The sequence below is a fragment of the Rana temporaria genome, chromosome 5 (assembly GCF_905171775.1).
Source record: "Rana temporaria chromosome 5, aRanTem1.1, whole genome shotgun sequence".
Taxonomy (NCBI): Eukaryota; Metazoa; Chordata; class Amphibia; order Anura; family Ranidae; genus Rana; species Rana temporaria.
This window is the reverse complement of record NC_053493.1, coordinates 254,533,035-254,559,172: the sequence shown is the minus strand read 5'-3', so window position 1 is coordinate 254,559,172 and position 26,138 is coordinate 254,533,035. Positions and strand designations below refer to the sequence as shown.

The following is a 26,138-nucleotide window of genomic DNA, read 5'->3' as shown; positions in this document are numbered from 1 at the left end:
ATTTACGCTGGCCGCTAGGGGCGTGTACGTGGATTTACGCATCGAATATGTAAATGAGCAAGATACGCCGATTCACGAACATACGTACGCCCGTCGCAGTAAGATATGCCGTTTACGCAAGACATACGCCGGCGTAAAGATAAACCACCAAAAAGATGGCGCAGCCCATGCAAGGTATGGACGACGGAACAGCCGTCGTATTTTACATCGTTTGCGTAAGTGTACGTGAATGGGGCTGGGCGTAGGTTACGTTCACGTTGAAAGCATTGAGCCGACGTCGTTACGTAGGGAGTATTTGCGACGTGATTCTGAGCATGCATGCGCCGTACGAACGGCCCTCATTTACATGGGGTCACGGTTAATTTAAATGTAGCCCGCCCACTACATGCCTACTTTGAATTAGGCGGGGTTACGCCGGCCCATTTGCGCTACGCCGACGTAACTTACGGAGCAAGTGCTTTGTGAATACTGTACTTGCCTCACTATGTTACGTCGGCGTAGTGCAAATGGGATGCGTTACGCCGGCTTAAACATACGCCGCTCTACCTGAATCCCGCTAAGAGTGTTGCTATCCTTTTGTCCTAATCCTACATGTCCTAAGGCAAGTGAGCTTTACTCTTTGGATTTTGTTTGAGCTGTCTGCATTTATCTGAAATGTATAGCTTTATTTGGACAGTCTGGGCTCCCTTCAGGGGTATGCTGTTTCTTGATCCAATTTCCCCACTGCAAGGTTATTCATTCCAGGTGAAGACCCATTACACCGGGAGTACAGCGCTTCCTGGGCTATTCAGCAGCAAGCTTCTGTTGATCAGGTTTCTAAATCACTATCAGGTCTTCTCTTCACATGTTTGCTCTGTTCTACCAGCTAGGTATTTATATCTGCGGGCATCGGCTTTGGGCAAAGGTCTTGCAGGTTGCTTTCTAGCTGGGTTCTCCTTTTACAGTGTTTTGGGTGTGATGGCCTTGTTGCTTTGTTGTCCACCCCTCGTTCAGTGCTTTGGGATGTCCCAAGTAGTAGTGTATACAAGTTCTCAATGACCTGTGATATACAAAAAAAAAGGGGGGTTTGTGGCTTCCCTGTAAAATCCTGAGAAGGGCTATACCTGGCAGCATCCCCCAAGTTAGGGATGCACCGATGCCAGTTTTTTTTTTTTTTTTAAGACGGAGTACGACTACCAATGCTTTTTCTCAAGTATTCACCAATGCCAATTAGTTACCTATTTTTAGTGTCATGTGATGGTTTTTTAAGAGCTCGTTCACACCATACATGCAAGAAAACTGCACAGATTTCACTTGCAGATACATCAGTCTCACATCAGTTTCCATGTGTGTTTTAGTGAGTTTTTACAGCCTGTTCCCACATGTATGTATGTGCGGGCCAGTCACAGTGCGATTTGCAAAAAAGTCCTGTGATTTCGGTCCGGCTCAGGTGTGATTTTTCTAATCTCATACGATTCTAATTTGCGCTGCTGAACAAAAACACACCGGACCAGGCCTTGCGGGTGTCAGTCTGACACCCTGCATCTCCGATCTCGGTAAAGAGCCTCCGGCGGAGGCTCTTTACCACGTGATCAGCCGTGTCCAATCACGGCTGATCACGATGTAAACAGGAAGAGCCGTTGATGGCTCTTCCTCACTCGCGTCTGACAGACGCCAGTAGAGGAGAGCCGAACGGCGGCTCTCCTGACAGGGGGGGTTCGCGCTGATTGTTTATAAGCGCAGCCCCCCCTCGGATGCCCACACTGGACCACCAGGGAAGGGGGCAGTAAAAAAAAAGAGATGCCAATCAGTGCCCACAAATGGGCACTGACTGGCAAAATGGGCACTGGGATAAACAAGTGATGCCCAGCAATGCCCTCAGTGTCCATCAGTGCCACCCCTCAGTGTCCATCCACCCCTCGGTGCCCACTCATGCCCAGTGCCCACCTATGAGTGCCTATCAGTGCCGCATACCAGCGCTGCCTATCAGTGCTGCCTATCGGTGCCCATCAGTGCCGCCATATCAGTGCCCGTAATGAAGAAAAAAACGTACGTATTCACAAAAAAAATAACAGAAAAAAATAAACTTTTTATTTTTTTCAAAATATTTTTTTATTTTTTTTTTAGTTGTTGCGCAAAAATTAAAAATCGCAGAGGTGATCAAATACCACCAAAATAAAGCTCTATTTGTGGGAACAAAAATTGTTTGGGTACAGTGTAGCATGACCGCGCAATTGTCATTCAAAGTGCGACAGCGCTGATAGCTGAAAATTGGCTTGGTCAGGAAGGTGGGTAAGTGCCTGGTATGGAAGTGGTTAAGAGATGTTTTTGATTGTTTGTTTAAAATGCGTTTGCTTTCTATATCAAAATATTTTACGAAATAATTATATTTTTTTGCTTTTTTTTCTTCTTCGTCATTTGTTACGCTTCTGCTCTGAAAGCAATCTATACAAGCTGGAATTTGCTATTGCTACATCTTTTTTACACTCCTTTACCCCAGACAGATGTCAAACTACTCAGGGTGATGTATGTATGCCAAGCTGCTCTGGAGGAAGCTGGCCAGTCATAGGAGGGGGGTCTATTGTCAGCAATTTTCAGATGCCATGCTCTCTGCTCACGTAGCACTTTATAGAGTCTGATGCCTGGAACTGCACGTCTCTCCTGTATGTTGGCCGTGACTCAGGCTGTGTGCCGAGGACTTCCTCTCCTACTCTGCAAGGCAAAGCTATACACTGCTCTGTTGTCTGTGTCATGGTAAGATGCTCAACGCTGCAACCTGTCCATTCACATCCTGGTCTCCCTTCTATTTCAGAATTTACTACACAGGAAAACGAATGGGTTTAGCAACTCTGAAACTTCATAGTGCGCTTTATATCTAACAAAATTAAGGCTGAATATATTTTTAATAACCTTGTCAAATCGTATTGTTTAGAAAACGTTATTGTTTACTGGTACTTTTTATATGTGCTCCAACACCTACACTTTGATAGAACAGTTACCATTTTTTGATTTTTATTTGATAATTCTATTTCCATGTTTTGTCTTATAGGTCGCCTAATTAGTCGTAATGATTCTTCTACAATTCCACACTCGGAGGCTGGTAACCCAGGTTTACTTTGGATTGAAGCCAGGAAGACAAAAGGGCATTGTTGTTGATATGGCACGACCAAGCTCTAGTAGGTATCACTGTGTTGGTAGAAATAAGATGTCATTCCCATCCAACTGTTTAAAGACTTTCTTTAAAATTAAAAAAAAAAAGACATTTATGTTTAATGTGGCTTGAATTTTGCATTTTATTTACAATTATAAGGCAACATGCATCAAAACTCCAACATTAGTTTTATAAAGGCTGTTAAATAGTCCAAAATTCAACCCCTGAGTGGCTCTGCAAGCCCCAGCCTGCTCGACTGAGCCGGGTGCAAACTTCTAGCCTGAATAGCAACTGCAACCTATCGGATGTGGTCATGGGTCAGGTATTTTCTCTGTCTCTCACGGCCTGAATGCAGTGGTAATTTTGGCTGCAATTTTCAATTTAGGCTGCATTCACATCTAGGCGGACAAAATCGCGGCGTTTTGTCCCGCGAATTGCGGCGACAAATAGCAGTGTTTTGTACCGCGATTTGCGGCGACAAAACGCCGCGATTGTCCCCCTATGGAGATGGTTCCCATCTCCTATGCCGAAAGCGGGCGTCACACTACAGGAGACAAAACACCTAGGTGTGAATGGGCACTTTTTAGTTTTAGTCCAATTTTAGTCTTCTGCAAGTGTTTTAGTCGTATTTAGTCGGCTAAATCTCCAGTGCATTTTAGTCGACTTAAATCAAAAGGGTGTAGTTAAATTGTAATGCATTATTTAAGCATTTCTCTACAATTTCTAAACTCATTATATACTGCTGGAGTGAAAAATCTATTCTGTTATTTGTGTTATTAAGGTATGAACGTGCACTACAGACCAGTGTTACTTTTGACGTAAAATTTCAGTTTAGTTTTAGTCTTTTGACTAAAATGGCATTTTCGTTTTAGTCGTATTTTAGTCCTCAATTGTTTTAGTCGACGAAATTGGCTTTTTTTTTTCTTCTTGAGCAAACAAAATTCTAACTATGAATGTGGTTTTGTTTGGGAAAAATCCTATTGTAATGCACTTGTGCATCCCAAAATTGAATTTATAATTCAAAGCCTTGACATATGGCAATTAGGCAAAAAATTTCAGGGTTTTCATATGAACTTTGTCAAGTCCATAATGGTACTATGGAATGCTCTGACATTGCTATTACCATTTAAAAAACATTTTTATCTGTATGGCCAGCTTTAGTGAGGAGACAAAGATTAGCTAAATGGCCATAGCTCAATTATCTTTCAGTACCGTGGGGCAGTAAAGCTGGTATAAACACACGTACCAAATTTTGGTATGTGTGTAGCCTTATCTGTTCAACAGAAGCCGGTCTAATGACCGGCTTCTATTGAATGGTCCTGCTGGAAAACCAGCGTTTGATCAGTGCATGCAGCGCTGAACTGTGTATTCCGACAAGGGATAATCGCTGTCAGAATACAATGGAGCAGTGGTCGCCTTGCAGACCACTAAACTCACAATTTTGAAGCCTGCAGACCACTATAATGAGTTTTACATGCCTTGTACACACAATGCCCCCTCCCCCTCGATCACACAGCTGCCTTATACACACAATGCTTGGGCTCTCTGCCCCCCCCCCCCCGGATCACACTGCTGCCTTATACACACAATGCTCAAGCTTTCTGCCCCCCTTCCACACTGCTGCCTTCCACAGGTTCCTCATTATTGGATCTTGTCTCCTTATCCAGCCATGTGCTCGAGCTTTGTGCTCTCTCCCACAGTCTGTAATCAGTGCTGCCATTGAAAGTCCCCTCCTTTTCCCCCCTCTTTGCACTACTCCATCTGAGTTCATACAAGAGCCAGAACTACAGAGGAGACATTGGGTATCAATGCGTGTTGAGCATATTGACTGTCCGTGCGCATTGGGAAACAACATTGGGTGGTATACATCTGCCACAATGTTGATTTGCGGCAGAGCCGCTGGGGACCACAAAAATGTTCTTGTGGTCCACAGACAGCTGGTTGGCGACCGCTGCAATAGAGCAGTGGGGGAGATTCCTGCATCCTCTTCACTTGTGTGGATACGGGGATCTGAGCGTTTTTTTTTTTTTTATTATTTATTTCAATCAACCAGCTGGTTGAATAACTCCGTGTGTGTATACCATGATTTACTGCCATTAAAATTCCTTGTAATCTCTCTAACAATTGCAGCACCCCTGTCCCCCTGTGCTCGCGCGCAGTGGTGAACTCATGTGGGTCACGCCCAGATGTGTGAATGATATTCAAACCACACACGTGGGGTATCAATAATTCTGGCACAAGATATGCTCTGGAAATTTAAACTGGTAATCTGTAGAAATGTTAGAAGCATCACCTCTGGAGATTAAGTAGCGTAGTTTGCCGTCATTCCATGATTGTGCGCTATTTTAAAGCATGACGTTGAATTCAGTTTATATGCATAGCTGCCAACTGTCCCTGATTTCGAGGGACTATCTCTGATTTGGACCAATGTCCATCTGTCCCCATCTTTCCCCCTCATTTTGGTCTGATCGATTAGTTGTATACAAAATTCACTTTTTTTTTTTTCTTTCAAAGGGTGCTCCCCAGTGCTAAACCTTTCATCCAATTTCTAAATGGCTGAATTTGTACAATTCAAAAGCCAATATAAAGTGTTTGGCTAATGCTCCTTTAAGGGGGTGTGGCAGGGGGCGTATCCTATGCCTTCGTACTAAGGTGTCCCTGATTCCCATCTCAAAATGTTGGGAGGTATGTATATGAGAGAAGTGTTAGAATTGGCCCCGTAGGCAAGTGGTTAACGCAATACAGTATACATTCCGTTTTTTTATCACCATACATATTGAATTTACCATAACAATGTTGTAATATTAGATTTTGAAGTATTTCTTATATTAAAAGTCAGCTCACAATTATCACACAGGTTAATAAATCTTAGCGTGATTCTAGCTTCTGAATGTTATTGCGGGGTTCTGTAAGGTGTCCGTTAAAGAAAACATTAGGACTAGATTTACACTGCTGCAATCAGACTGCAATATGTAATGCTACTTTGATCCTACTTGGATGTGGTTTGCATGTTCTATGGGACAAAAATTGCTCTGTGCCAAGTTGCATTGATGTGAATGGACACTATTGATAACAATGTGATTTTTTTTTCATTGTCGTGCAGTTCTGTGCAACGCAAGATTAATCTGAATTTGCACTAGTGTGAACTAGGCCCTGATGTACTAGTGGAAGGAGGAGCTAGAATTATTATAATATTTTTTTTTTTAAGGAAAAAATGCTGTTGCGTGATAAAGTAAGGCTTGCTTGATAAAGTAACTCTCTCATTCAAATAACAATATCTCACAAACCATGTCTATGTATGTGAACTGAATGTTTCAATAGGACAACGTGCTTGGTGAATTGATTTAATTGAGGGACTGGTTGAAGGACTTTACATCTGGTTCAGAAGTAGTCATTTTAGGATTTTCTACTTGATGTTTCACTCCATATTGCTATGCACTTGTGTATTTTACTGTGTGTGCGTGTGTATCCTACATTAAAGGGGTTATGAAGGTATATATATATTTTTTCCCCCCCTCTAAATAGCTTCCTTCACTTACCTCATCTTTCAGTTTTGCTTTTAAATGTCCTTTTATTTCTTCTGAGAAATCCTCACTTCCAGTTCTTCTGTCTGTAACTCCACACAGTAATGCAAGGCTTTCTCCCTGGTGTGAAGTGTCATGCTCGCCCCCTCCCTTGGACTACAGGAGAGTCAGGACGCCCACTAACACACAGCTCCTTTCTCTATCTGCAACGTAGAGAGCGTCCTGACTCTCCTGTAGTCCAAGGGAGAGGGTGAGCATGACACTCCACACCAGGGAGAAAGCTTCACATTACGGTGTGTAGGTGCAGACAGAAGAACAGGAAGTGAGGATTTCTCAGAAGAAATAAGGACATTTAAAAGCAAAATGGAAGGATGAGGTAAGTGAAAGAGGGCTGCACTAAGGTAAAGAAGCTATTTAGGGGAAAAAAAATTGTACATTTTACAACCCGTTTTAACATATGTCTAGTTCAACCATGCTCAACCTGGGTTCCATAGACACTAGGGTTCCTCTGCAAGCTACTATGGGTTCCCTGAGCTGTGGCAAATTGGACATGACTGGGTAGTTCTGGGGCCAACACCACATGGTAGTCAGTGGTATGACACAAATGATCTTTTTAGCCATCTGGAAAGTTGTCATTCTGATGACCAGAACTGTAAAAGGGGCATTCCTCATACTGGCCACCAATGTAAGGTTCATGTTTCCCCATGAATTGGTTTTAGAAGGGGTTCCCCATGACCTAAAAGTAATTTTCAAGCGTTCCTCATGGATAAAAAGGTTGAGAAAGGCTGTTCTAGTATATTACCACTGTTCTGTGTAAAGGTCAATGCTTTATTTTAGTTTAGCATGGTTGCCAGCAAGCTAAATCACACATTTGGCTTATTTTATCTCACAAGAATCACATTTATATAAGATGCCCTCAATAGAAATCCCAGCTGTGGACAATATAAAGCCATGTAATGGTTTCACACTTCCCCTGGGAATTTTCTATAATGTAGAATATACAAATAATTGGGAAGCCCAGCAGTAGGTTGGTGACTTTCAGGGTTATTTGCGAAAGGCAAATCCACTTTGCACTAAACATTCAATTTCAAGTGCAGTCACTGTAGATCTGAGGGTGACACGCAAGGAAAATAAAAAACAGCATTTTAGCTTGCACATGATTGGATGATTAAATCGGCAATTCATTCATTTCAGATCTACAGTGACTGCACTGGCAGTGCACTTGTAGTGCAGAGTGGGTTTCCCTTTAGTAAATCAACCCCTTTGTGTCTCCTTGTAGCAGTTTATGATCGAGCCCCCCTCCTACAGGACTATAAACTGCTGTAGTCGCCAAGAGGTAGAAAAAGATGGGAGATTATGTCTAACGGAGACATGGGGTTCTTTACACACGAAATGGTAGTAACACTAACCCTGCATTGTTTTTTAACCTTAAATCATTTCTCACATGTAATAGATCTGGCTGAATTTCGAGAAGTATTTGCTAAGGCAAAACATATAGCAGTTATTACAGGAGCTGGAGTTAGTGCAGAGAGTGGAGTTCCTACTTTCAGAGGTTCTGGAGGATTCTGGAGGAAATGGCAAGCTCAGGTAAGCATTAGAATCCACTGGATAGCATTTTGTCTGTTATATTTATGAAATCCCTATCAGAGTGATAGATCTGCTAAAGGCATAAACTGAAAATCGGTTCTAATCTGTAAGTTTGTTTATAAAGCTCAGTCATATAAACTGAAGTGTTGTAAACCAGTTGTAGAAGAAAAGGAACCCAAACTATGTGCACAAAGTAGAGATAAGGTTGCCCATTGCAACCAATCTAATTACATGTTTTATCACATACTTGTTTAGTTACAAAATATATTCTTATTGTGGCTCATCTTGCCTCTCTGCTTTTCATCAGTCTGCATTTACCAGGTTAGAAACAATACAGTGCTACAATGACCCCCCTCCCCCTTTTTAGTGTATTTAACTGCTTTAGCCCCAGACCATTTTGGTGGTCAAAGACCAGGCCACGTTTTGTGATTCAGCACTGTGTCGTCATGGGCGTCAGCTCCATAGGGCAAGGGGGGGGGGTCAATTGCCCCCCCCCCCCCCCCCCCTGGAAGTCAGAGTGGACTGCACTTTTCAGGCTCCACATGGATGCATTCCACACACACACCATATCTTATTAAAAATTATTATTATTATCTGGGACCAGTCACAGAGATTGAGGGAATCAGCAAAAGTTTGGTACACAGAGTATATTTGTTACAATTTGCTATGTTTATTATGCCTCAGAGAAAGGAACTGGAGAATTCGCACTCAGTCCCTTTCTATTTTTCGAAAGTGAGCTATCAGGGGTTTGTTTAGTCCCCTGATATTTCACCAAAGCCCCCCAACAAGACTGTTAAAAAATGTAAAAATAAATTTTGTAAAAAATAAATAAAAAAACGACTGACACCATCCATCCTATTCGGCTGCTAGGGGGGGGGGGGGGTTTAAACCCCAGCTAGTGGTTCGAAGACGGGGTTAAATGTGACTGTGTATTGCCGCTGCCGAAGCGCCCCCCCCCCCTGAAAATATTTCAGCGGACGCCCATGTGCGTCGTTTTAACTGACAATTGCGCGGCCATGCGCCGTGGCTCCCAAACAAAATTTACGTCTTCTTTTTTTTTTTCCCACAAATAAAGCTTTCTTTTGGTGGTATTTGTTCGACTCTGCAGTTTTTATTTTTTGCGCTATAAACAAAGAGCGACAATTTTGAAAAAAATTCAATATTTTTTACTTTTTGCTAAAATATAAAAACAATTTTTCCCCCCTCACATTCCAGGACAACTACTTGAGAGATGATTGGCTCCGCCCTCTACAGGAAACACAAATCAGATACAATTTAAAAGGCCCCTCCCCTTCCTTTGACCCTCAGTTGTTTTGTGTTTCCAGAACCTCCAGGAGCACCGACACGTTTTTTTGTTTTTCCTAGGTCTGGTAACTGTGGTTGGAGGACCACACTGCTCTGGCAACATCCAGTACTGGTTGTGGCCAAGTCCTGGGTGTGTTCAGTCCCTTTTTTTCCGGCCAGAAGGGTTCCCTATTGTTGGAGGTACGTGCTTACCTGTGTAGGTGGTGGCAACTTCCTTCAGGTTTTTCCTCCAGCTCTGCCTGGTGGAAGCCTTGTCTTCCTCGGCTTCACAGAGGTGTACCAAAATGTCGTTGGAGGACATCCGATGACGCAGCAAGATAGCGCCGGAAGTCACGTGACCCACTTTCCAGCGCCATGTTCATAAGGAACATGGCTGAGTACACCGAGGACATGCTGCCTGAGACAGCAGCCTATTTTCCCTGGCCGATCTCCACTCACCCATGAAGCTTGAGGATGGAGCACCCGCTCGGATGGAACCAGTGGCAGCCTCCGGTTCCCATACTGCCCCCATGGTAAGCCCTTGTCTGTGATTATGCTGCAGGGGACCTTTTTCGTATGGGCCTTCTTTTCTCAAGTCGTCTTCCAGGACGGCACCTTGAGAGTAGACTGGCTCCACCTGACAGGAAACACAATCAGAAAGAGGTTTAAAAGCCCCGCCCCTCCCCGTGCACCTCAGTTATTGATTGTGTTTCCCACCAGCGAAACAGTTTGTTATTTTTTATCAGACCTAAGGCCTGGGGCTGGTGGTCCCCCTCCGGGTACTGAGCAGTGGGTCCTGGGGGCCGTCTCTGCCTCAGCTAAAAGGTGTAATGCCTGTCCCGGGGGGTTTTCCCCGTGTGATAGGGGGGGGGGGAGGAAGATTGCAAACAATACCCCCCTTCTTTCCTTTCTGTAGGAATCCCTGGGATAGTGGCTATTCCAGTACTCCTATGTGGCCATGTTCCCTCTCCTCCAGGACCCCTTACCTGCTGGGCGGGTGTGAGGGCTTCCTCAGCGTGGCTCCGGTGCTGTCCTCCCGGGGACATTTTCGAATGGAGCCAGCAGTCGACGCCGCGTCACAGGCGGCGCGCGGTGATGACGAAGTTCCGCTTCCGGTCTTCACCAAGATGGCGGCCGCCAGCGGCGTCGGCTCCTCGCTGTTCTCACTGCAGCAAGGAGGAGAGTGGCGCCTACACGACTTCGCTATGGAGCGCGAGGATCGTTCGCTAGCAGCCGCTGCCGAGGACACCACCAAGGGTGAGTCTGCCTCAGAATATCAGGGGGGCATATTGGACTGGGTCCTCTCCCTCCCCCCCCCCCCCTCTCCTCTCCTCTCCTCTCCTCTCACACTTGATGTTTGAACTGTGATATATTTTTCTCTCCCCTTACAGGGGAGGAGGTTTCTGCCCAGGGGGAAGCTGCTATTCTCTCCCTAAAACACACTTCCAAAACCAAGAGGTGTGGTAACTGTAGCATTAAGCTGGCTGCAGATTACTCCAAACTTCTTTGTGCCAAATGCATACAAAAATTGACAGCAAAGGAAACTTCCCTAATTATGAAAGAATTCCTAGCTGTCCAATCCCAAATGCTCTCCACATTAAAGGAATTTAAGGACACCTTAAAAAATAGGGATCCTGAGCCCATAGCAGCCGGCCCCTCTTCTCAAGAGAGCTCATCCACCCCAGTGCCACGAGTTTCCAGGGCTAGGGAGTCTCTCCTATCTGACACCGAAGATTCAGAGGCTCCAGAAGATGGGGTAATTGATAGTCATTCTGAGGATGAGGATGCCAGATCAGGCAAATATATTTTTTCTACAGATGACATGGGGGGTCTGCTGTCTGCTGTCTATGCCTCTGAGGGGATCCAGCAGCCAGCAGAGCTGGTGTCACCTCAGGACAGAATGTACCAGGGTTTAGCTAAACCCCAGCCAAAGGTTATCCCAGTCCATCAGTCACTTAAAGATATAGTTCTGAGGGAATGGGCTGAGCCTGAAAAGAAACTACTAAGGTACAAGACCTGGAAGAGGCGCTGTCCCTTTAAGGAGGAGTTAGAAAATACTTTGTTTAAAACTCCTAAACTAGATGCATCTCTAGCCCAACTCTCCAGGCAGTCTGACCTCTCGTTTGAAGATGCAGGGAACTTAAAGGATTCCTTAGACAGGCGGGCAGACACCTCCCTTCGCAGGGCCTGGGAGGCTAATACGGCCGCCCTTGGACCCGCTTTAGCCTCTTCCTGCATCGCTAGGAATGCAGATACCTGGTTAACCAGACTTCTGGAGCATGTACCTCAGACCTCCAAGTTTAAAGAAATTAGAGATTCTCTTACAGTCATAGGCAGTGCGGTTGCCTATCTTGCAGACGCATCGATTGAAACAGTCCGATCCTCTGCTAAGACGGGTGCTCTCGTCAACGCCGCCAGAAGGGCGGTATGGCTCAAGACGTGGGAAGGTGATCTTGCCTCCAAGACCCGTCTATGTGCCCTGCCCTTTGAAGGTACTCTTCTCTTTGGGGCAGGACTTGATCAAGCTCTAACTAGGGCCTCAGAAAAGGGGAAACGGTTCCCCCCAAAACCTAGACCTAACAGGAGAAGATTTTTTTCGAGGCCCCCAGAATAAAAACCGACCTTCTGACCGAAGATCGGCCTTTAATAAGCGTTGGATCGCGGAAAAGGATAAGCCAAAAGGGGGTATCCTTTTCCCCGATCCCAAACCCGCAGGTAAGGACTCCAAGTGACTTAAGAGTCGGGGGAAGACTCTCCCAATTTTTTCCAGCCTGGGAGAGTATAACACGGAGTCCTCACATTCTGCAAATAGTGAGGGAGGGTTACAGATTGGAATTCCGCCAACTTCCCCCCCCAATATTTCTCCTCACTCATCTACCCCAAGATCCCCTCAAGGCAGCTGCCCTTCTGGGAAGTGTCACAGATCTAGCTCAGCAGGCAGTCGTAATCCCAGTTCCGCCAGGACAACAGGGTCAGGGGGTGTACTCACATATTTTTATGGTGCCCAAACCTTCGGGGAAATTCCGATTGATCATAAATTTAAAACCTTTAAATACCTTTCTCCTCTACAAGAAATTCCGCATGGAAAACATTTACAGTCTCAAGGGACTGTTGTTAGAAGGAGTCTTTATGGTAACCATAGACTTGAGGGACGCCTACCTCCATGTCCCAGTCTTCAGGGACCATCAAAGGTTCCTCCGATTTGCCATTGCCTCCCCTCAGGGGATTCAGCACTGGCAGTTCACCGCACTCCCCTTTGGTCTGGCCTCCAGCCCAAGGGTTTTCACGAAAGTCCTGGCAGAGGTGGTCGCCTTTCTACATCTGAAAGGGATCTCCCTTGTCCCCTACCTGGACGACCTACTGCTTTTCAACCCCAGCCGAGAACTCCTTCTCTCGGATCTGGCCACCGTCCTGACTACTCTGGAATCTTTGGGATGGATTGTAAACAGAGAAAAATCTTCTCTCCTCCCAGAACAGAGAAAAATGTATCTGGGATTCCTGATAGATTCCATAGAGAAAAAGCTGGTTCTTCCAGAGGACAAGATCCAGAGACTCGGGTCAGTGGTCAGGTCCGTCATGGGGTCAATAGAAATTTCCCTCAGACAGATCATGAGGTTACTGGGACTGATGACCTCATGCATCCCAGCGGTCCCATGGGCCCAGCTTCATTACAGATCCCTGCAGGCCTTCCTGCTCTCCTCCTGGGACGGGAAGGACTCATCCCTAGACTCCAGGGTCAGCATCCCGGAGTCAGTAAAATGCACACTGGGGTGGTGGCTCATTCCTCAGAATTTGGAGGAAGGCCTCCCATGGAACCAGACAAATCCTCTCAGGATAACCACGGATGCCAGCTCCTGGGGGTGGGGAGCCCACATGTCGGGTCTCCAGGCCCAGGGGTGCTGGGATCGACAACAGAGCAGGTCCTCTTCCAACTTCCGCGAATTATTAGCGGTCGGGAAGGCCTTGGAGGCGTTCGAGGAGAGAGTCATAAACCAAGAAATACAGATTCTCTCCGACAACGCAACCACGGTGGCGTTCATAAATCACCAGGGAGGCACCAGGTCCCGTTCCCTCCTAAGGCTGTCCTTAAAAATTCTGAGTTGGGCAGAACAGAGAGTCCTCTCCCTTTCAGCAATCCACATCAGGGGAGTCCTAAACTTAGAAGCAGACTTTCTAAGCCGCCAACCCATCCTCCAGGGGGAGTGGGAATTAAATCGAGAAGTCTTCGACTGGGTTCGACATCGTTTCGGCAACCCAGAGATAGACCTCTTCGCGAACAGGAAGAACAGGAAGGTAGAAAGGTTCTTCTCCCTCTCCCGGGATCAGGGATCGGAGGGTGTGGATGCGTTGGCCCAGGCCTGGACATTTCAGCTGGCCTATGCTTTCCCTCCCCTGAGTCTGATCCCAAGGGTCCTACAGAAACTGAGTCGCTCACGGGGGAAGCTGATCCTGATCGCTCCCCAGTGGCCCAAAAGAGCTTGGTTCCCAATGTTAGAACGTTGGTCAGTTCTTCCCCCCCTTCCTCTCCCGGTCCGAGTGGACCTTCTGCGGCAGGGACCGATCTTTCACCCAGAGCCCGACTTTTTCAGTCTGACGGCCTGGTACTTGAGAGGTGGAACCTGCAGCGGAGAGGTTGTTCGGAGAAGGTAATAAATACCCTTTTGGCTAGTCATAAGGAGGTCACTAGGAAAATCTATGCTAAGACCTGGGGGGTTTTTTCACACTGGGTGCAGCCAGGCAAGCCCCACTACCTGAAATATCTGTCATCCTGGAATTTCTCCAGGAAGGAGTTGATCTAGGACTAGCCACAAGAACCTTAAGAGTACAGGTAGCCGCCTTGTCCTACTTTTTAGACAAGAGGCTGGCCCTGGATCCGCTGATCAAGCGGTTCCTGTCGGCTAGGGATAGGTTATCCCCTATTCAAATCTCCAGGGTTCCCCCCTGGGACCTCACCTTGGTTCTAGACCATCTATCCAAACCTCCGTTTGAACCGATAGACAGCATTCCGGTTAGGCTGTTGACATTTAAATTCTCCTTTCTTCTGGCTATTACTACGGCCAAAAGAATAGGAGACATGCAGGCGCTCTCAATCAAAGAGCCTTATTTTCGGCTTTTTGAAGACAGGGTAGTCCTAAGTCAGGATCCCCTGTACCTACCTAAGGTGGCAACGAAATTTCATAGGTCACAAGAAATTATTCTTCCTTCATTTTGCGCAAATCCACAGAACGAAAGGGAAGAGACCTTCCACTGTTTGGATGTAAGACGCTGTTTGTTAAGTTATTTGGAAAGGGTGAGCGAGTTCAGACGCTCATCTCACTTGCTAATTAATTTTTCAGGACAGAAAAAGGGTTGCCAAGCATCTAGAGCCTCTATATCTAGGTGGATAAGACAGGCAATTTCATTAGCATACATTAAGGCTGGCAAAACAGTACCTAAAGTCAAGGCACATTCCACGAGATCTATAGCAACCTCCTGGGCAGAGAGAGCAGGAGTTTCAGTGGAACAAATCTGTAGATCAGCAACGTGGTCAAGCCAGAACACCTTTCTCAAACACTACCGAGTGGAACTTCTGTCACCCCAAGACTTGACGTTTGGCAGAAGAATCCTGCAGGCAGTTGTCCCGCCCTAAGGTAGGCCTGAGGGTTACTTGCTTATCTCTCAAGGTGCCGTCCTGGAAGACGACTTGAGAAAATACCAGTTACACTTACGGTAGCTGTTTTTCTGTAAGTCTTACAGGACGGCAGGCCTATTTCCCACCCTGAGGAATTTATATGGTTTGTATTTTTATATACTGGTTCCCGTGCTCTTATGGTGGTTACTTTATCACTAACTGAGGTGCACGGGGAGGGGCGGGGCTTTTAAACCTCTTTCTGATTGTGTTTCCTGTCAGGTGGAGCCAGTCTACTCTCAAGGTGCCGTCCTGTAAGACTTACAGAAAAACAGCTACCGTAAGTGTAACTGGTATTTTCTTATGGCTCTTGTTTCTGTTTTTTTTTTTTTTTTCTAGGATAGATTGATGAAAAAGAAATGCGGAAACTGTAGAGCCAGGCTGTTTGATGGATATAAAAGGCTTTTTATGAAGATTGTATTCCATATAGGGCAAGTTCAGAGACCTTTTTAAAGAGTTAATGTCTTCTATGTAGGAGGTGGTAGCCTCCTTCCAGTCTTTTAATGACAGATCAGCAGGTCTGGGGCCTTCTTCCTCTGGTCCCAAAACTCAAGAGCCTTCAGCTTCAGTTAGACCCCCTCCTTGGTCTGAGATCAGAAAAAGGGGAGAACCCGAGCTCCTCATCTGATGGGGATTCAGCATCAGTGGGGGAGGCAGGTAACCCTAAGTTTCTTTTTCCAGCAGAGGATATTGATGAACTTTTAAAATCAATTTATGCCTTTGAACAGATTGACATACCACAGCATATCCAATCTGTGTAGGATAGAATGTATAGGGGTCTTCAGGGGCGGAAGTCAAGGACTTTCCCGGTTCACCAGTCACTTAAAGATGTGATTCTTTCAGAATGGAAAGAACCTGAAAGGAGGTTGTTCCAGTCTAAAGGGCACACAAAATTATTTACTTTTCAATCTGAAATTGAAGAGACTTTCTTTAAATGTCCTAAGCTTGATGCCCCTATGTCACAGGTTTGACATGTTTGACAGACTCAGGGGTCCTTAAAGAGCAAATGGATAGGAAGGCTGACTTTTTGCTGCGTAAGGCCTGAGATGCTTCAGCTTTGTCCTTTGGTCCAGCTGTAGCATCCACCTGTGTGGCTAGGAATTTGGATGTATGGGTTCAGCGTCTGGATGATCTCCTTTAATCCTACACCCCCAAAAAGCAAATTAGGGAGTCCCTCCCACTCAATGCCAAGTCAGTAGCCTTCTTGGCTGATGCAGCCTCTGTGAAAGCTGCAGCTAGGTCTTCTGCTCATTGATTCAGCCAGGTGAGCGATCTGGCTTAAGTCTTGGGAGGGGGACCTTATCTCCAGGAACAAGCTCTGTGTCCTTCCCTTTGAAGGCAAGCTCTTATTCGGTTTCCTTCTTGGTGGAGGTCCTAGCTCGTTCCTTTGAGAAGAGTAAACGATTCCCTTCTTGTCAAAAGAATAAGCCACAGAATAAGAAGCCTTTTTGCAATTTCCAGAACAAAGTTAATTTTGGAACCAACAGACAAAGAAAAGGTAGTCTTTTAACAAAGATAAGCAGAAGAAGGGGACTCTCTTTACTCCTCCAGCCCCTCCCAAAAATCCCCAGTGACGCTAGGGTAGGGGGAAGGTTGTCCCAACTTCTTCTCGCCGTGCAGGCCTTCAAATTGCTCCCACAGACCTTGCTTTTGGCAGATCATGCAGTTATTAGGTTTAATGACTGCAGCCATCCCAGGGGTGCCCTAGGCCCGATTACACTCCAGACCCCTTCAGACGTTACTCTTGCATCATTGGGATCGCAGGAAGGATTCTCTAGAACAGCTAGTTCATCTGCCAAGAGAGGATTTTCTCAATCTCTCCTGGTGGGAGCAGCGGGAACACGTGCAGGGAGGGAAGAACTGGGCACAACATGCTCCAGTAAAGGTTACTACAGACGCCAGTCTGTGGGGCTGGGGTGTGCACTCTCAGGGCTGGCAGGCCCAGGGAGCTTGGTTACCAGAGGAGGCAGGCCGCTCCTCAAATTTCAGGGAACTACTAGGTGTAGGGAAAGCTCTCTTGGCTCTGCAAGAGGGGCTCAGTTCAAAAGATCTATTGTTTTTTTTAGACAATGCCTCTACGGTGGCATACCTGAACAAGCAAGGGGGCACTCGTTTGGAGTCACTTCTAACGCTATCACAGCAGATTCTGTCCTGGGCAGAAATCAATGTCGCCTCAATCAGAGCAGTCCACATCAAGGGTTCAGAGAATACGCTGGCGGACTATCTGAGCAGAGTGAGCTTCAGTTCCAGCTGTTGGGAGTTGCATCAAGGCACGTTCCAGGTAATTGTGCTAAGATGGGGCCTTCCTGCAGTGGATCTTTTTGCCTCCAATCTCGACAGAAAGCTGCCGGCATTTTTCTCACTGGAAAGAGACACAGGTCCTTGGGGACGGATGTTCTCTTCTTCCCGTGGGATTTCGCTCTGGACTACGCCTTCCCTCCTACCTCTGGTAGTTCGGAAAATGTATTCAGGATCAGGCAGAAGTGGTTCTGATTGCCCCCTGGTGGCCCAGGAGGAGTTGCTTTTCCTCTCTGAAGACCCTCTGTGGCTCTTCCCTGGCCCCTACCAGATCGGAAGGATCTACTCCATCAGGGACCAGTTTTGCATCCAAACCCTTAGATCTTCCGTTTGATGGCCTGGAGGCTGAGTGGCGCATCTTATGGTTGAGAGGGTGTTCAGAGAAAGTTATTCAAACTATCCTGGACAGCCGCAAGTTGGTAACTAGAAGAATCTATGAAAAAGTTGGGAAAATGTTTAATTCCTGGCAAAGGAAATCGGGTTTAGATTATTTTTCCACACTCTGTATATTGGATTTTTTGTACAAGGGAGCGAAGAAGGGTCTGTCTGTCAGCAGCACCCTTAGTGTTCAGGTTGCGGCCCTGTCTGTGTTTTCAGACAAGAGGCTAGCGGAAGATCCTTTAGTCAGGAGGTTCCTTTCAGACAGATCTAGACCTGCTCCCAGGATTGTCAAACATGTGCCTCCTTGGGATCTATCATTGGTGTTAAATGCTCTAACAAGGGCTCCTTTTGAGATTAAAGATTTCCTTCCTTTTAGCTATTACGTCAGGGAGAAGGATTTCTGATCTGCAGTCCCTATCCTGTAAAGATCCCTTCCTGAGGATTCTAGAGGACAGGGTAGTGATTAGACCTGATCCTTTCTATTTGCCCAAAGTATCGTCTAACTTTCATAGGTCCCAGGAAGTAGTCTTGCCTAGTTTCTGTACCTCTCCCAAAAATGCGGAGGAGGAAAGATTTCGTTTTTTTAGATGTAAAGAGATGTCTTCTACTTTACCTAGAGAAATCCAGTGGGTTTAGGAGTTCCTCCCAGCTGTTAGTATTGTTCAGTGGCCCCAAGAAAGGGTCCAAAGCGTCTAAAAGCTCTATTGCCAGATGGATTAGAGAAGCTATCTGCAAAGCTTACAGAGCGTCAGGTCGTATCCCTCCTTCTAGAATTGGGGCCCATTCTACGAGATCCATGGCTTCGTCATGGGCAGAAAGGGCGGGGGGCATCATAGGAAGAAATTTCTAAAGCTGCAGTCTGGTCCTCCTCTCATTCATTTATCAAACATAGAGTTCAGATGCTTTCCAGCCAGGACCTTTCCTTTGGTAGGAAAGTGCTTCAGGCTGTTGTTCCTCCCTAGGGTATAGTATCTTGCTTATCCTCTCAAGTAGCTGTCCTGGAAGGCGAGGGGGGAAAACCCCCGTTGGTCTTACCGGTAACGGTATTTCCCGGAAACTTCCAGGACAGCGTCTATATTCCCACCCTATTTTACTTTCACCTGGTGGTGGTGTTGTGTTTTTTTTCCTCTGCAGAGTGCACTGTGGTGGAGGTTTACTTGATCTTTAATTTGTGTTTCCTGTAGAGGGCGGAGCCAATCATCTGTGCTGGAAGGTTCCTGGAAATACTGTTAGCGTTAAAACTAACCGTTTTTTTTTCCACAGTTTAGGCTGATGCAGATTCTTCTACATATTTTTGGTAAAAAAAATCGCAATAAGCGTTTGGTTTGCGCAAAAGTTATAGCTTCTACAAAATAGGGCACTGTTTTATGGCATTTTTATTAATATTATTTGTTTTACTAGTTATGGCGGCCATCTGCGTTTTTATTATTTTTTCTCGTGACTGCGACATTATGGCGGACACATCGGACACTTTTTGACACCATTTTGGGATCATTGTCATTTTTACAGCGATCAGTGCTATAAAAATGCACTGATTACTGTAAAAATGACACTGGCAGTGAAGGAGTTAACCACTACGTGGTGCTGTAGGGGTTAAGAGTTTCCTAGGAAGTGATTCTTACTGTTAGGGGGCGTGGCTACACGTGATACGTACTGATGATTGTTCCCGATCACGGGGAACGGTCATCAGTGACAGTGTCACTAGGCAGAATTGGGGAATGCCTTGTTTACAAAGGCATTCCCCTGTTCTGCCCTTGCCGACTGCAATCGCGGGACTCCTGGGAACATTGAGTCCCTGGGACCCGTGGCCGCACTCGCGAGGCGTGCGGCTGCTGGGCGGCAGATTTAAAGGGACGTACCTGTACGCCAATCTGCCTGCCCGTGCCATTATGTCGACGTAAATAGTCGTATGGAGGTCGGCAAGTGGTTAATTTGAATAAAGCTTTTTACCACTTCAATACAGGGCATTTTTACCCCCTTCCTGCCCAGGCCAATTTTCAGCTTTCAGTGCTTTCACATTTTAAATGACAATTGCGCGGTCATGCAACACTGTACCCAAATTAGTATTTTTTTTCCCCCCACACAAATAGAGCTTTCTTTTGGTAATATTTAGGCTGCTTTCACACTGAAAGCGCCCAGGCGTCGGCTGTTAAAACGCTGCTATTTTTAGTGTCGCTTTACTGTTTCGGCCGCTAGCAGGGCGCTTTTAGCCCCCGCTGGCAGCCGAAAAAGGGTTAAAATCGACGGCAAATTACTGCTACAGCTGCGATTTGCAGGCGGTTCAGCGGCACTGCCCATTGATTTCAAGGGGCGCTTTAGGAGCGGTGAGTTCACTTCTCCTAATGTGCTGCAAAGCAGCTGGTAGGACTTTATCTGAGGCTTTCACACTGGAGTGAATGATGCTGCTCTCAGGCCGAGGGCTTTCACACTGGAGTGAATGATGCTGCTCTTTCAGGGCGCTTTGCAGGCGCTCTTTTTAGCGCTATGGCGCCAGCAGAGTGCTTCAGTGTGAAAGGGGTCTTAATCACCACTGGGGTTTTAATTTTTTTTTTTTTGTTAAATAATCCAAAAAAATACCAAAAATTTGGGGCGAAAAATGTGTTTTCCTCGTTTATGGATGTTTATACACTCGGCATCTATGGATGCCGAGTGTATGACACAGGAGCGCGCCCGCGAGGTAACCCTCTCTGGAGAGAGCTTCCCAGAGGGGGTTATCTAATGTGGGGAGGAGCCGTGAGAGCTACTGTGGGACCCCAGAAGAGGACGATCGGGGCCATTCTGTGCAAACCGAACTGCACAGTAGAGGTAAGTATTTGTTTATTTAAAGAAATAAAACGTAACCTTTAGCCCAGGTTCACACTGGGCTGGGGGAGTGAAGCCATGCGAGTTCAGCTGAACTCGCACGATTTCACTCCCGGTGGCAGTCCCGATTTCGGCCGTGATTTCAGAGACCTCTGTGCAGGTAAATCGTGGCCTGAAATCGCAAAAAGCAGTACAGGAACTACTTTTTTAAATTGGTGCAGCGCCGCACCTATTTAGGACGGTGCCATTGCCGGGAAATGCCGCCGATTTGAAATGCGATTTGACATCTCAAATCGTAACAGCGTGAACCAGGGCTCAGTGTCACTTTAATTCAGTGTTTCTCAATTCCAGTCCTCAGGCCCCCCCAACAGGTCAGGTTTTCAGGATTTCCCTCAGATGAAAAGGCTGTGGTGATTACTAAGGCAGTGAAACTGATCAAATCACCTGTGCAAAATAATGGAAATCCTGAAAACCTGACCTGTTGGGGGGGCCTGAGGACTGGAATTGAGAAACACTGCTTTAATTGAACAAGTTGAAGTTAGAAGCTGATTGGGTACAGCTGCACCAGGTTTTGCACTCTCCAGTTTTAGCAAACCACGCCATAGGGCCCTTTCACACGGGCGGATCAGTATTGATCCACTCCGTGTGTCCGCAAAAGCTTAGCGGGGATCCTCAGTAAAATCCCCGCTGAGCCGTCGGCTGACAGGGCGGTCCCCGCACACTGTGCAGGGACCGCCCTGTCTTTTCTCCACTCTCCCCTATGGGGGATCAGATGAACACGGACCGTATGTCCGTGTTCATCCGATCCGCCAGACGGAAGAAAAATAGGATTTTCTTCCGTCCGAAAAATCGGATTTTTGCGGAGGCAGACGATTACGGGTGTCAGCGGATGGTCATCCGCTGACACCCACAATCACATAGGGACCAATGTATGTCCCGTTTTCATCCGCAACGGATGAATGAAACTGCGGACATACGGTCCGCACATCTGAAACAGCCCTTGGTGTCCCCTTTCATTTCTGTTGCCACTTCCATAGTAAAGTTAAAGTGTAAATATCTACATTTTTACATGGCTAGTGTTTTAAACTCCATCGCCAAAAAATGTCTCTATACAGAAGGACATGTTGCTGACATAATTTATGTAATATTAAAGCTGCTTCCATTATTTCATCCTAGCACTTGGCAACACCAGAGGCCTTTGCCAGGAATCCCTCTCGTGTTTGGGAATTCTATCATTACCGCAGAGAAGTCATGCTGACAAAAAGTCCAAACCCAGCACATCTAGCCATTGCAGAGTGCGAATCTCGGCTCAGCAAGCAGGGAAGGAAGGTGGTGGTGATCACACAGAATGTTGATGAGCTGCATCGCAGGGCTGGGACGCGCAATCTCTTTGAAATACATGGTAGGCTGGAAACGTTTTGTGATTGTCCCTCAATAACCAGATAGGCACTACTAAAACATGTATTTTATGAGTTGCTTTATAGTAAGCCGCCATTTATACTTGAATGTGAGTCTTTTAATGCAATTTTGAAGCTTTTTTTTTTTTGTGCGCTTTTTGAAGCAATTTTCTTGTTTGTTTTTATTTTGGCCAATGAAATGCAGTATCATATGTTCTTGTATCTGCTTTTTTTTTTTTTTTTTTTTCTGTGTGGTTTCTTGCACTGTGAGAGCTCTTGGGCTATGCCAATTTCTTCCCAGGCCTTCTGTTGCTTGCCATGGCTCTTGTAATGGACATCACTGGGGTTGTAGAGGTGTTTTGTGTGCCCTCCACTTCCAGCATGGACACTCCGAAGTATCCCATTTTTGTTCATGGGCATGAGGCTGCCAGGAGATGGAGATCAGGTGCAGAATATGTGAAAAAATGCGCTCGATTGCTTATGTCATGCGCTCCAGTTTAAGTCTATGGAGCCAAAAATGTGCAATTCTGTTGGAGAAAAGCTCACATATTTTTCATGTGACAACGCTCAGGTGTAACTGGGTACCACTGGATATTATAGGAATCTTTATGTTGAGTGTTGGCGTGCTTCTGGAAACGTGCAACAAGTTACTCGTGTGAATGGGGGATAAGATTGTTTTTTATTCTTTTGCTTAGACTAAAATAGTATCGGTCCTTTAAGTAATGATTGTAATAAAGCATATAGCTTAGAAGTGTATTTATTATCTGTATTTCATTTTGAATTAGGTAGCATATTTAAGACCCGTTGTAACACTTGTGGCAGTTTGAAGGAAAATTACAAGAGCCCTATATGTCCTGCTCTTGAAGGAAAAGGGTAAGATTTTCACATGAACTTTATGTTTGCATCTATTTTCTCAGGTTGGGTTTGAGCTAGACCCTAATATGGGCAAGCCCCTCTCATGAGCTAGTAGCTTGTAGTGGGTCATTGGTACATTCTAAAGCCTAACCATTCTGAAATGTTTTGAGTAGGGATGCACCAAAATTTCAGCTGCCGAAACATATTGGCCGAAAATGGTGGTTTCGGCATATTGCCGAAAGACAAATTAACGTTAATAGTGGGGCTGGGCCCCGCCCCTGGTGCCGCCCATATCGGGGGTATTGTTCTGGAGCGCCCCAGTCCTCTCCTCTCGTTGTGATCTTCATATGTCATGGAGCTGAACTGCACAGACTGCAGTAACAATGTCCTGCCTCCTGTGACACACAGCACACTGATCCAATGGTGGTCATGTGACGTGATTACAGGAGGCGGGACATTGTTACAGCGACTCGGGAAATTCAAATACAGCTCTGTGACACATGGAGATCGCCGCTCTGAATCAGGCACTGGCAGGCTGCATGACGGGCACTGGTAGGCTGCTGGGCACTGGTGAGACACAGGCAGGCTGCAAATGATGGGCACTGGTGAAGCTGCTGGGCACTGGTGAGACACAGGCAGGCTGCAAATGATGGGCACTGGTAGACTGCTGGGCACTGGTGAGGCACAGACATGCTGCAAATAATGGGCACTGGTGAAGCTGCTGGGCACTGGTAGGCTGCATATGCTGGGCACTGGTGAGGCACAGGCAGGCTGCAAATGATGGGCATTGTTGAAGCTTCTGGGCACAAACAGGCTGCATATGATGGGCACTGGTAGGCTGCTGAGCACTGGTGAGGCACAGGCAGGCTGCAAATGATGGGCACTGGTGAAGCTGCTGGGCACTGACAAGGCTGCATATGATGGATACTGGTCAGGCACAGGCAGGCTGCATATGCTGGGCACTGGTGAAGCACAGGCAGGCTGCATTTGATGGACACTGGTGAGGCTGCATTGATCTCCTGTACCATGTCTGCAGTCTCTGACCATCTTCTGCATCATATCTGCTAGAAGTGCACTGCATGAAAATGTTGCTAATACTATTAGCAATGTGTTATATAAAAATGTATACATTTTATTTAAAATGTATAAAAATATTTTTTTAAAACTGTCATTTTCTGTATCGGTTTTTGGCCTAGTGTATTCATTTTCGGTATCCGTTTCGGCACCAAAATTTCCATTCAGTGCACCCCTAGTTTTGAGTACTATTGTTAAAGGTACACGTTCTAGTTTTTAACAGACAAGTATTGTCAAAGCTTTTTTGGGCATACTTCTCTTGTGGGTCACAGAAGTGGACTTATATTTTCTCTCCTGTGATCCAGCGTCTCCTTATAACAGGCTATTGCCTGCTGTCAGCTGATGTTAGAGAGCCATCCTTCTGTAAAGATCCTTACCATATTTTCGGGATCCACTCCGCTGCCTGATTGACAGCTGGCTTCTGCTCTCAGCACGTGGCTGATAACTGAAGCCATGTGTGCCCACCCCCTCTCCTGCCCAGTGCTCCAGTGAGCGCTGAGGGGTAGAGAAGTGACTGTCAGTCACTGCCCTCTACTTGGAGCAGACATGTGAATTGAGCGATCAGCAATTATGTGATAGCGCAGTCCTCTGTCTTGGGGCCAATGTAGGACACCTGCAACATCACACCGATGCTGCAAGATAGATGCAAGAATGAAGATATATATATTTTTTTTCTGCCTCTCATACATGTTCTTTAACATTATGACTCCAAGGACAGGTCCTAACTTCTCTAGATTCTATGTGGCTCATTTTGTTCACCGAACTTGCCTGCATGCTAGGTTCCAATAGTTCCCAGTATCCTCATCTTCTACATGCCTCTGAATTTATGCCTGTAATTGTACAGGCTATAATGTTAATTCGCTAGAGCGCTGACTTTTTTCAAGACCACTGCAACTCTGTCCATCACTGGTCCAGGGCATGCACTTCAGATGTGATCAGTAGAAGTCTAATGCAGGCGGATGTACTGTGATTTAAGCGTGTTGGTTCTGAAAGAAGTGTCTGCTTTAACTACCATATTTATCGGCGTATAACACGCACCCTAACTTCAAGAGCAAGTTTCAGGAAAACAACTTTCCACAGCCCTCTGCGTATAACACGCAGGCACAGGTTACCCTCGATTTTCAGGGTAAAAAGTGAGTGTTATACGCCAATAAATACAGTAATCTTTTTATTATTAATCAGGGTAGGCCTGAGAATTGATGACACCCCACAGTGTAGAAGTGACCAAGTAATAGATCTACCAAAGGCAAAGTTCTCAGAAGGCCTGAAAGTTTAACTATGCTGATAGTTGTGTATTTTGCTACATTGTCTTATGGAATGGGATATAGCATGACTGTCTTCTTTCTTTGTTTCCGTTAGTGCTCCTGAACCTGAAGTGCCTGATGCTGCTATTCCAGCAGATGACTTACCAAGGTGAAGATAGATAATTATTTTATTAATTTTTTTCAGTTTTATTAAAAAAAAAAAAAAATGCAACTGATTGTCAGAAAACAATATATATATAAGCCGGTTTCCATGAATCCAGGGTAATAAGTAAAACCAAGTTCTTGAAGTAAACAATGTCTTGCATCTGCTTCCAGGTGTGAAGAAGTTGACTGCCGCGGTCTCCTCCGACCTAATAGTGTATGGTTTGGTGAGACTCTGGATTCCACTCTTCTTGCAGAAGTGGAGAAAGAGTTGGAAACATGTGATTTGTGTTTGGTGGTAAGTGATATTTGGGATAAAAAATAAAAAATAAAAGTTTTTTATTCACTTCAGAGCCAACATGTGCTCAACACACATCTTAGCCTATGTCTTATGCCGCGTACACACCATCACTTTTTGTGATAGAAAAAAAAAACTTTTTATGTGATGGGAAAAGACGTTTTTGAAACTTAATTTTAAAAAACGACGTAGCATACACACCATCGTTTTTTCAAAATGCTCTAGCAAAGCGCGGTTACATTCAGCACGTACAGCGGCACTCTGTTCCATTCAAGCTCGCTTCATAACTTGCTTCTGAGCATGCGCGGGTTTAAAAACGTTGTTTTGCCCACACACTATCATTTTAAATGAGACAAAAAACGACACAAAAAATTGAAGCATGTTCGATTTTTTTTTTTTTTGTCGTTTTTCAGAAGACATAAAACAACGTTTTC

At 45.7% G+C, this 26,138-nt stretch overlaps 1 protein-coding gene across 3 annotated transcripts in view; it reads left to right on the top strand.

Moving 5' to 3' along the window:
• SIRT5 (sirtuin 5) overlaps nt 1-26,138 on the top strand; it is a 42,383-nt gene that overhangs the window by 6,048 nt on the left and 10,197 nt on the right. For 2 of the 3 annotated variants that reach the window (XM_040353742.1, XM_040353744.1), the window contains exons 2-7: nt 3,029-3,155; nt 8,108-8,241; nt 21,851-22,076; nt 22,857-22,944; nt 25,360-25,413; nt 25,581-25,704. In XM_040353742.1, the coding sequence (XP_040209676.1) occupies nt 3,047-3,155; nt 8,108-8,241; nt 21,851-22,076; nt 22,857-22,944; nt 25,360-25,413; nt 25,581-25,704 (735 nt within the window). In that variant the 5' untranslated portion in view covers nt 3,029-3,046. Of the gene's footprint in view, nt 1-2,649; nt 2,734-3,028; nt 3,156-8,107; nt 8,242-21,850; nt 22,077-22,856; nt 22,945-25,359; nt 25,414-25,580; nt 25,705-26,138 lie in introns of those variants that run through there. The other variant, XM_040353743.1, reaches the window with a different exon arrangement.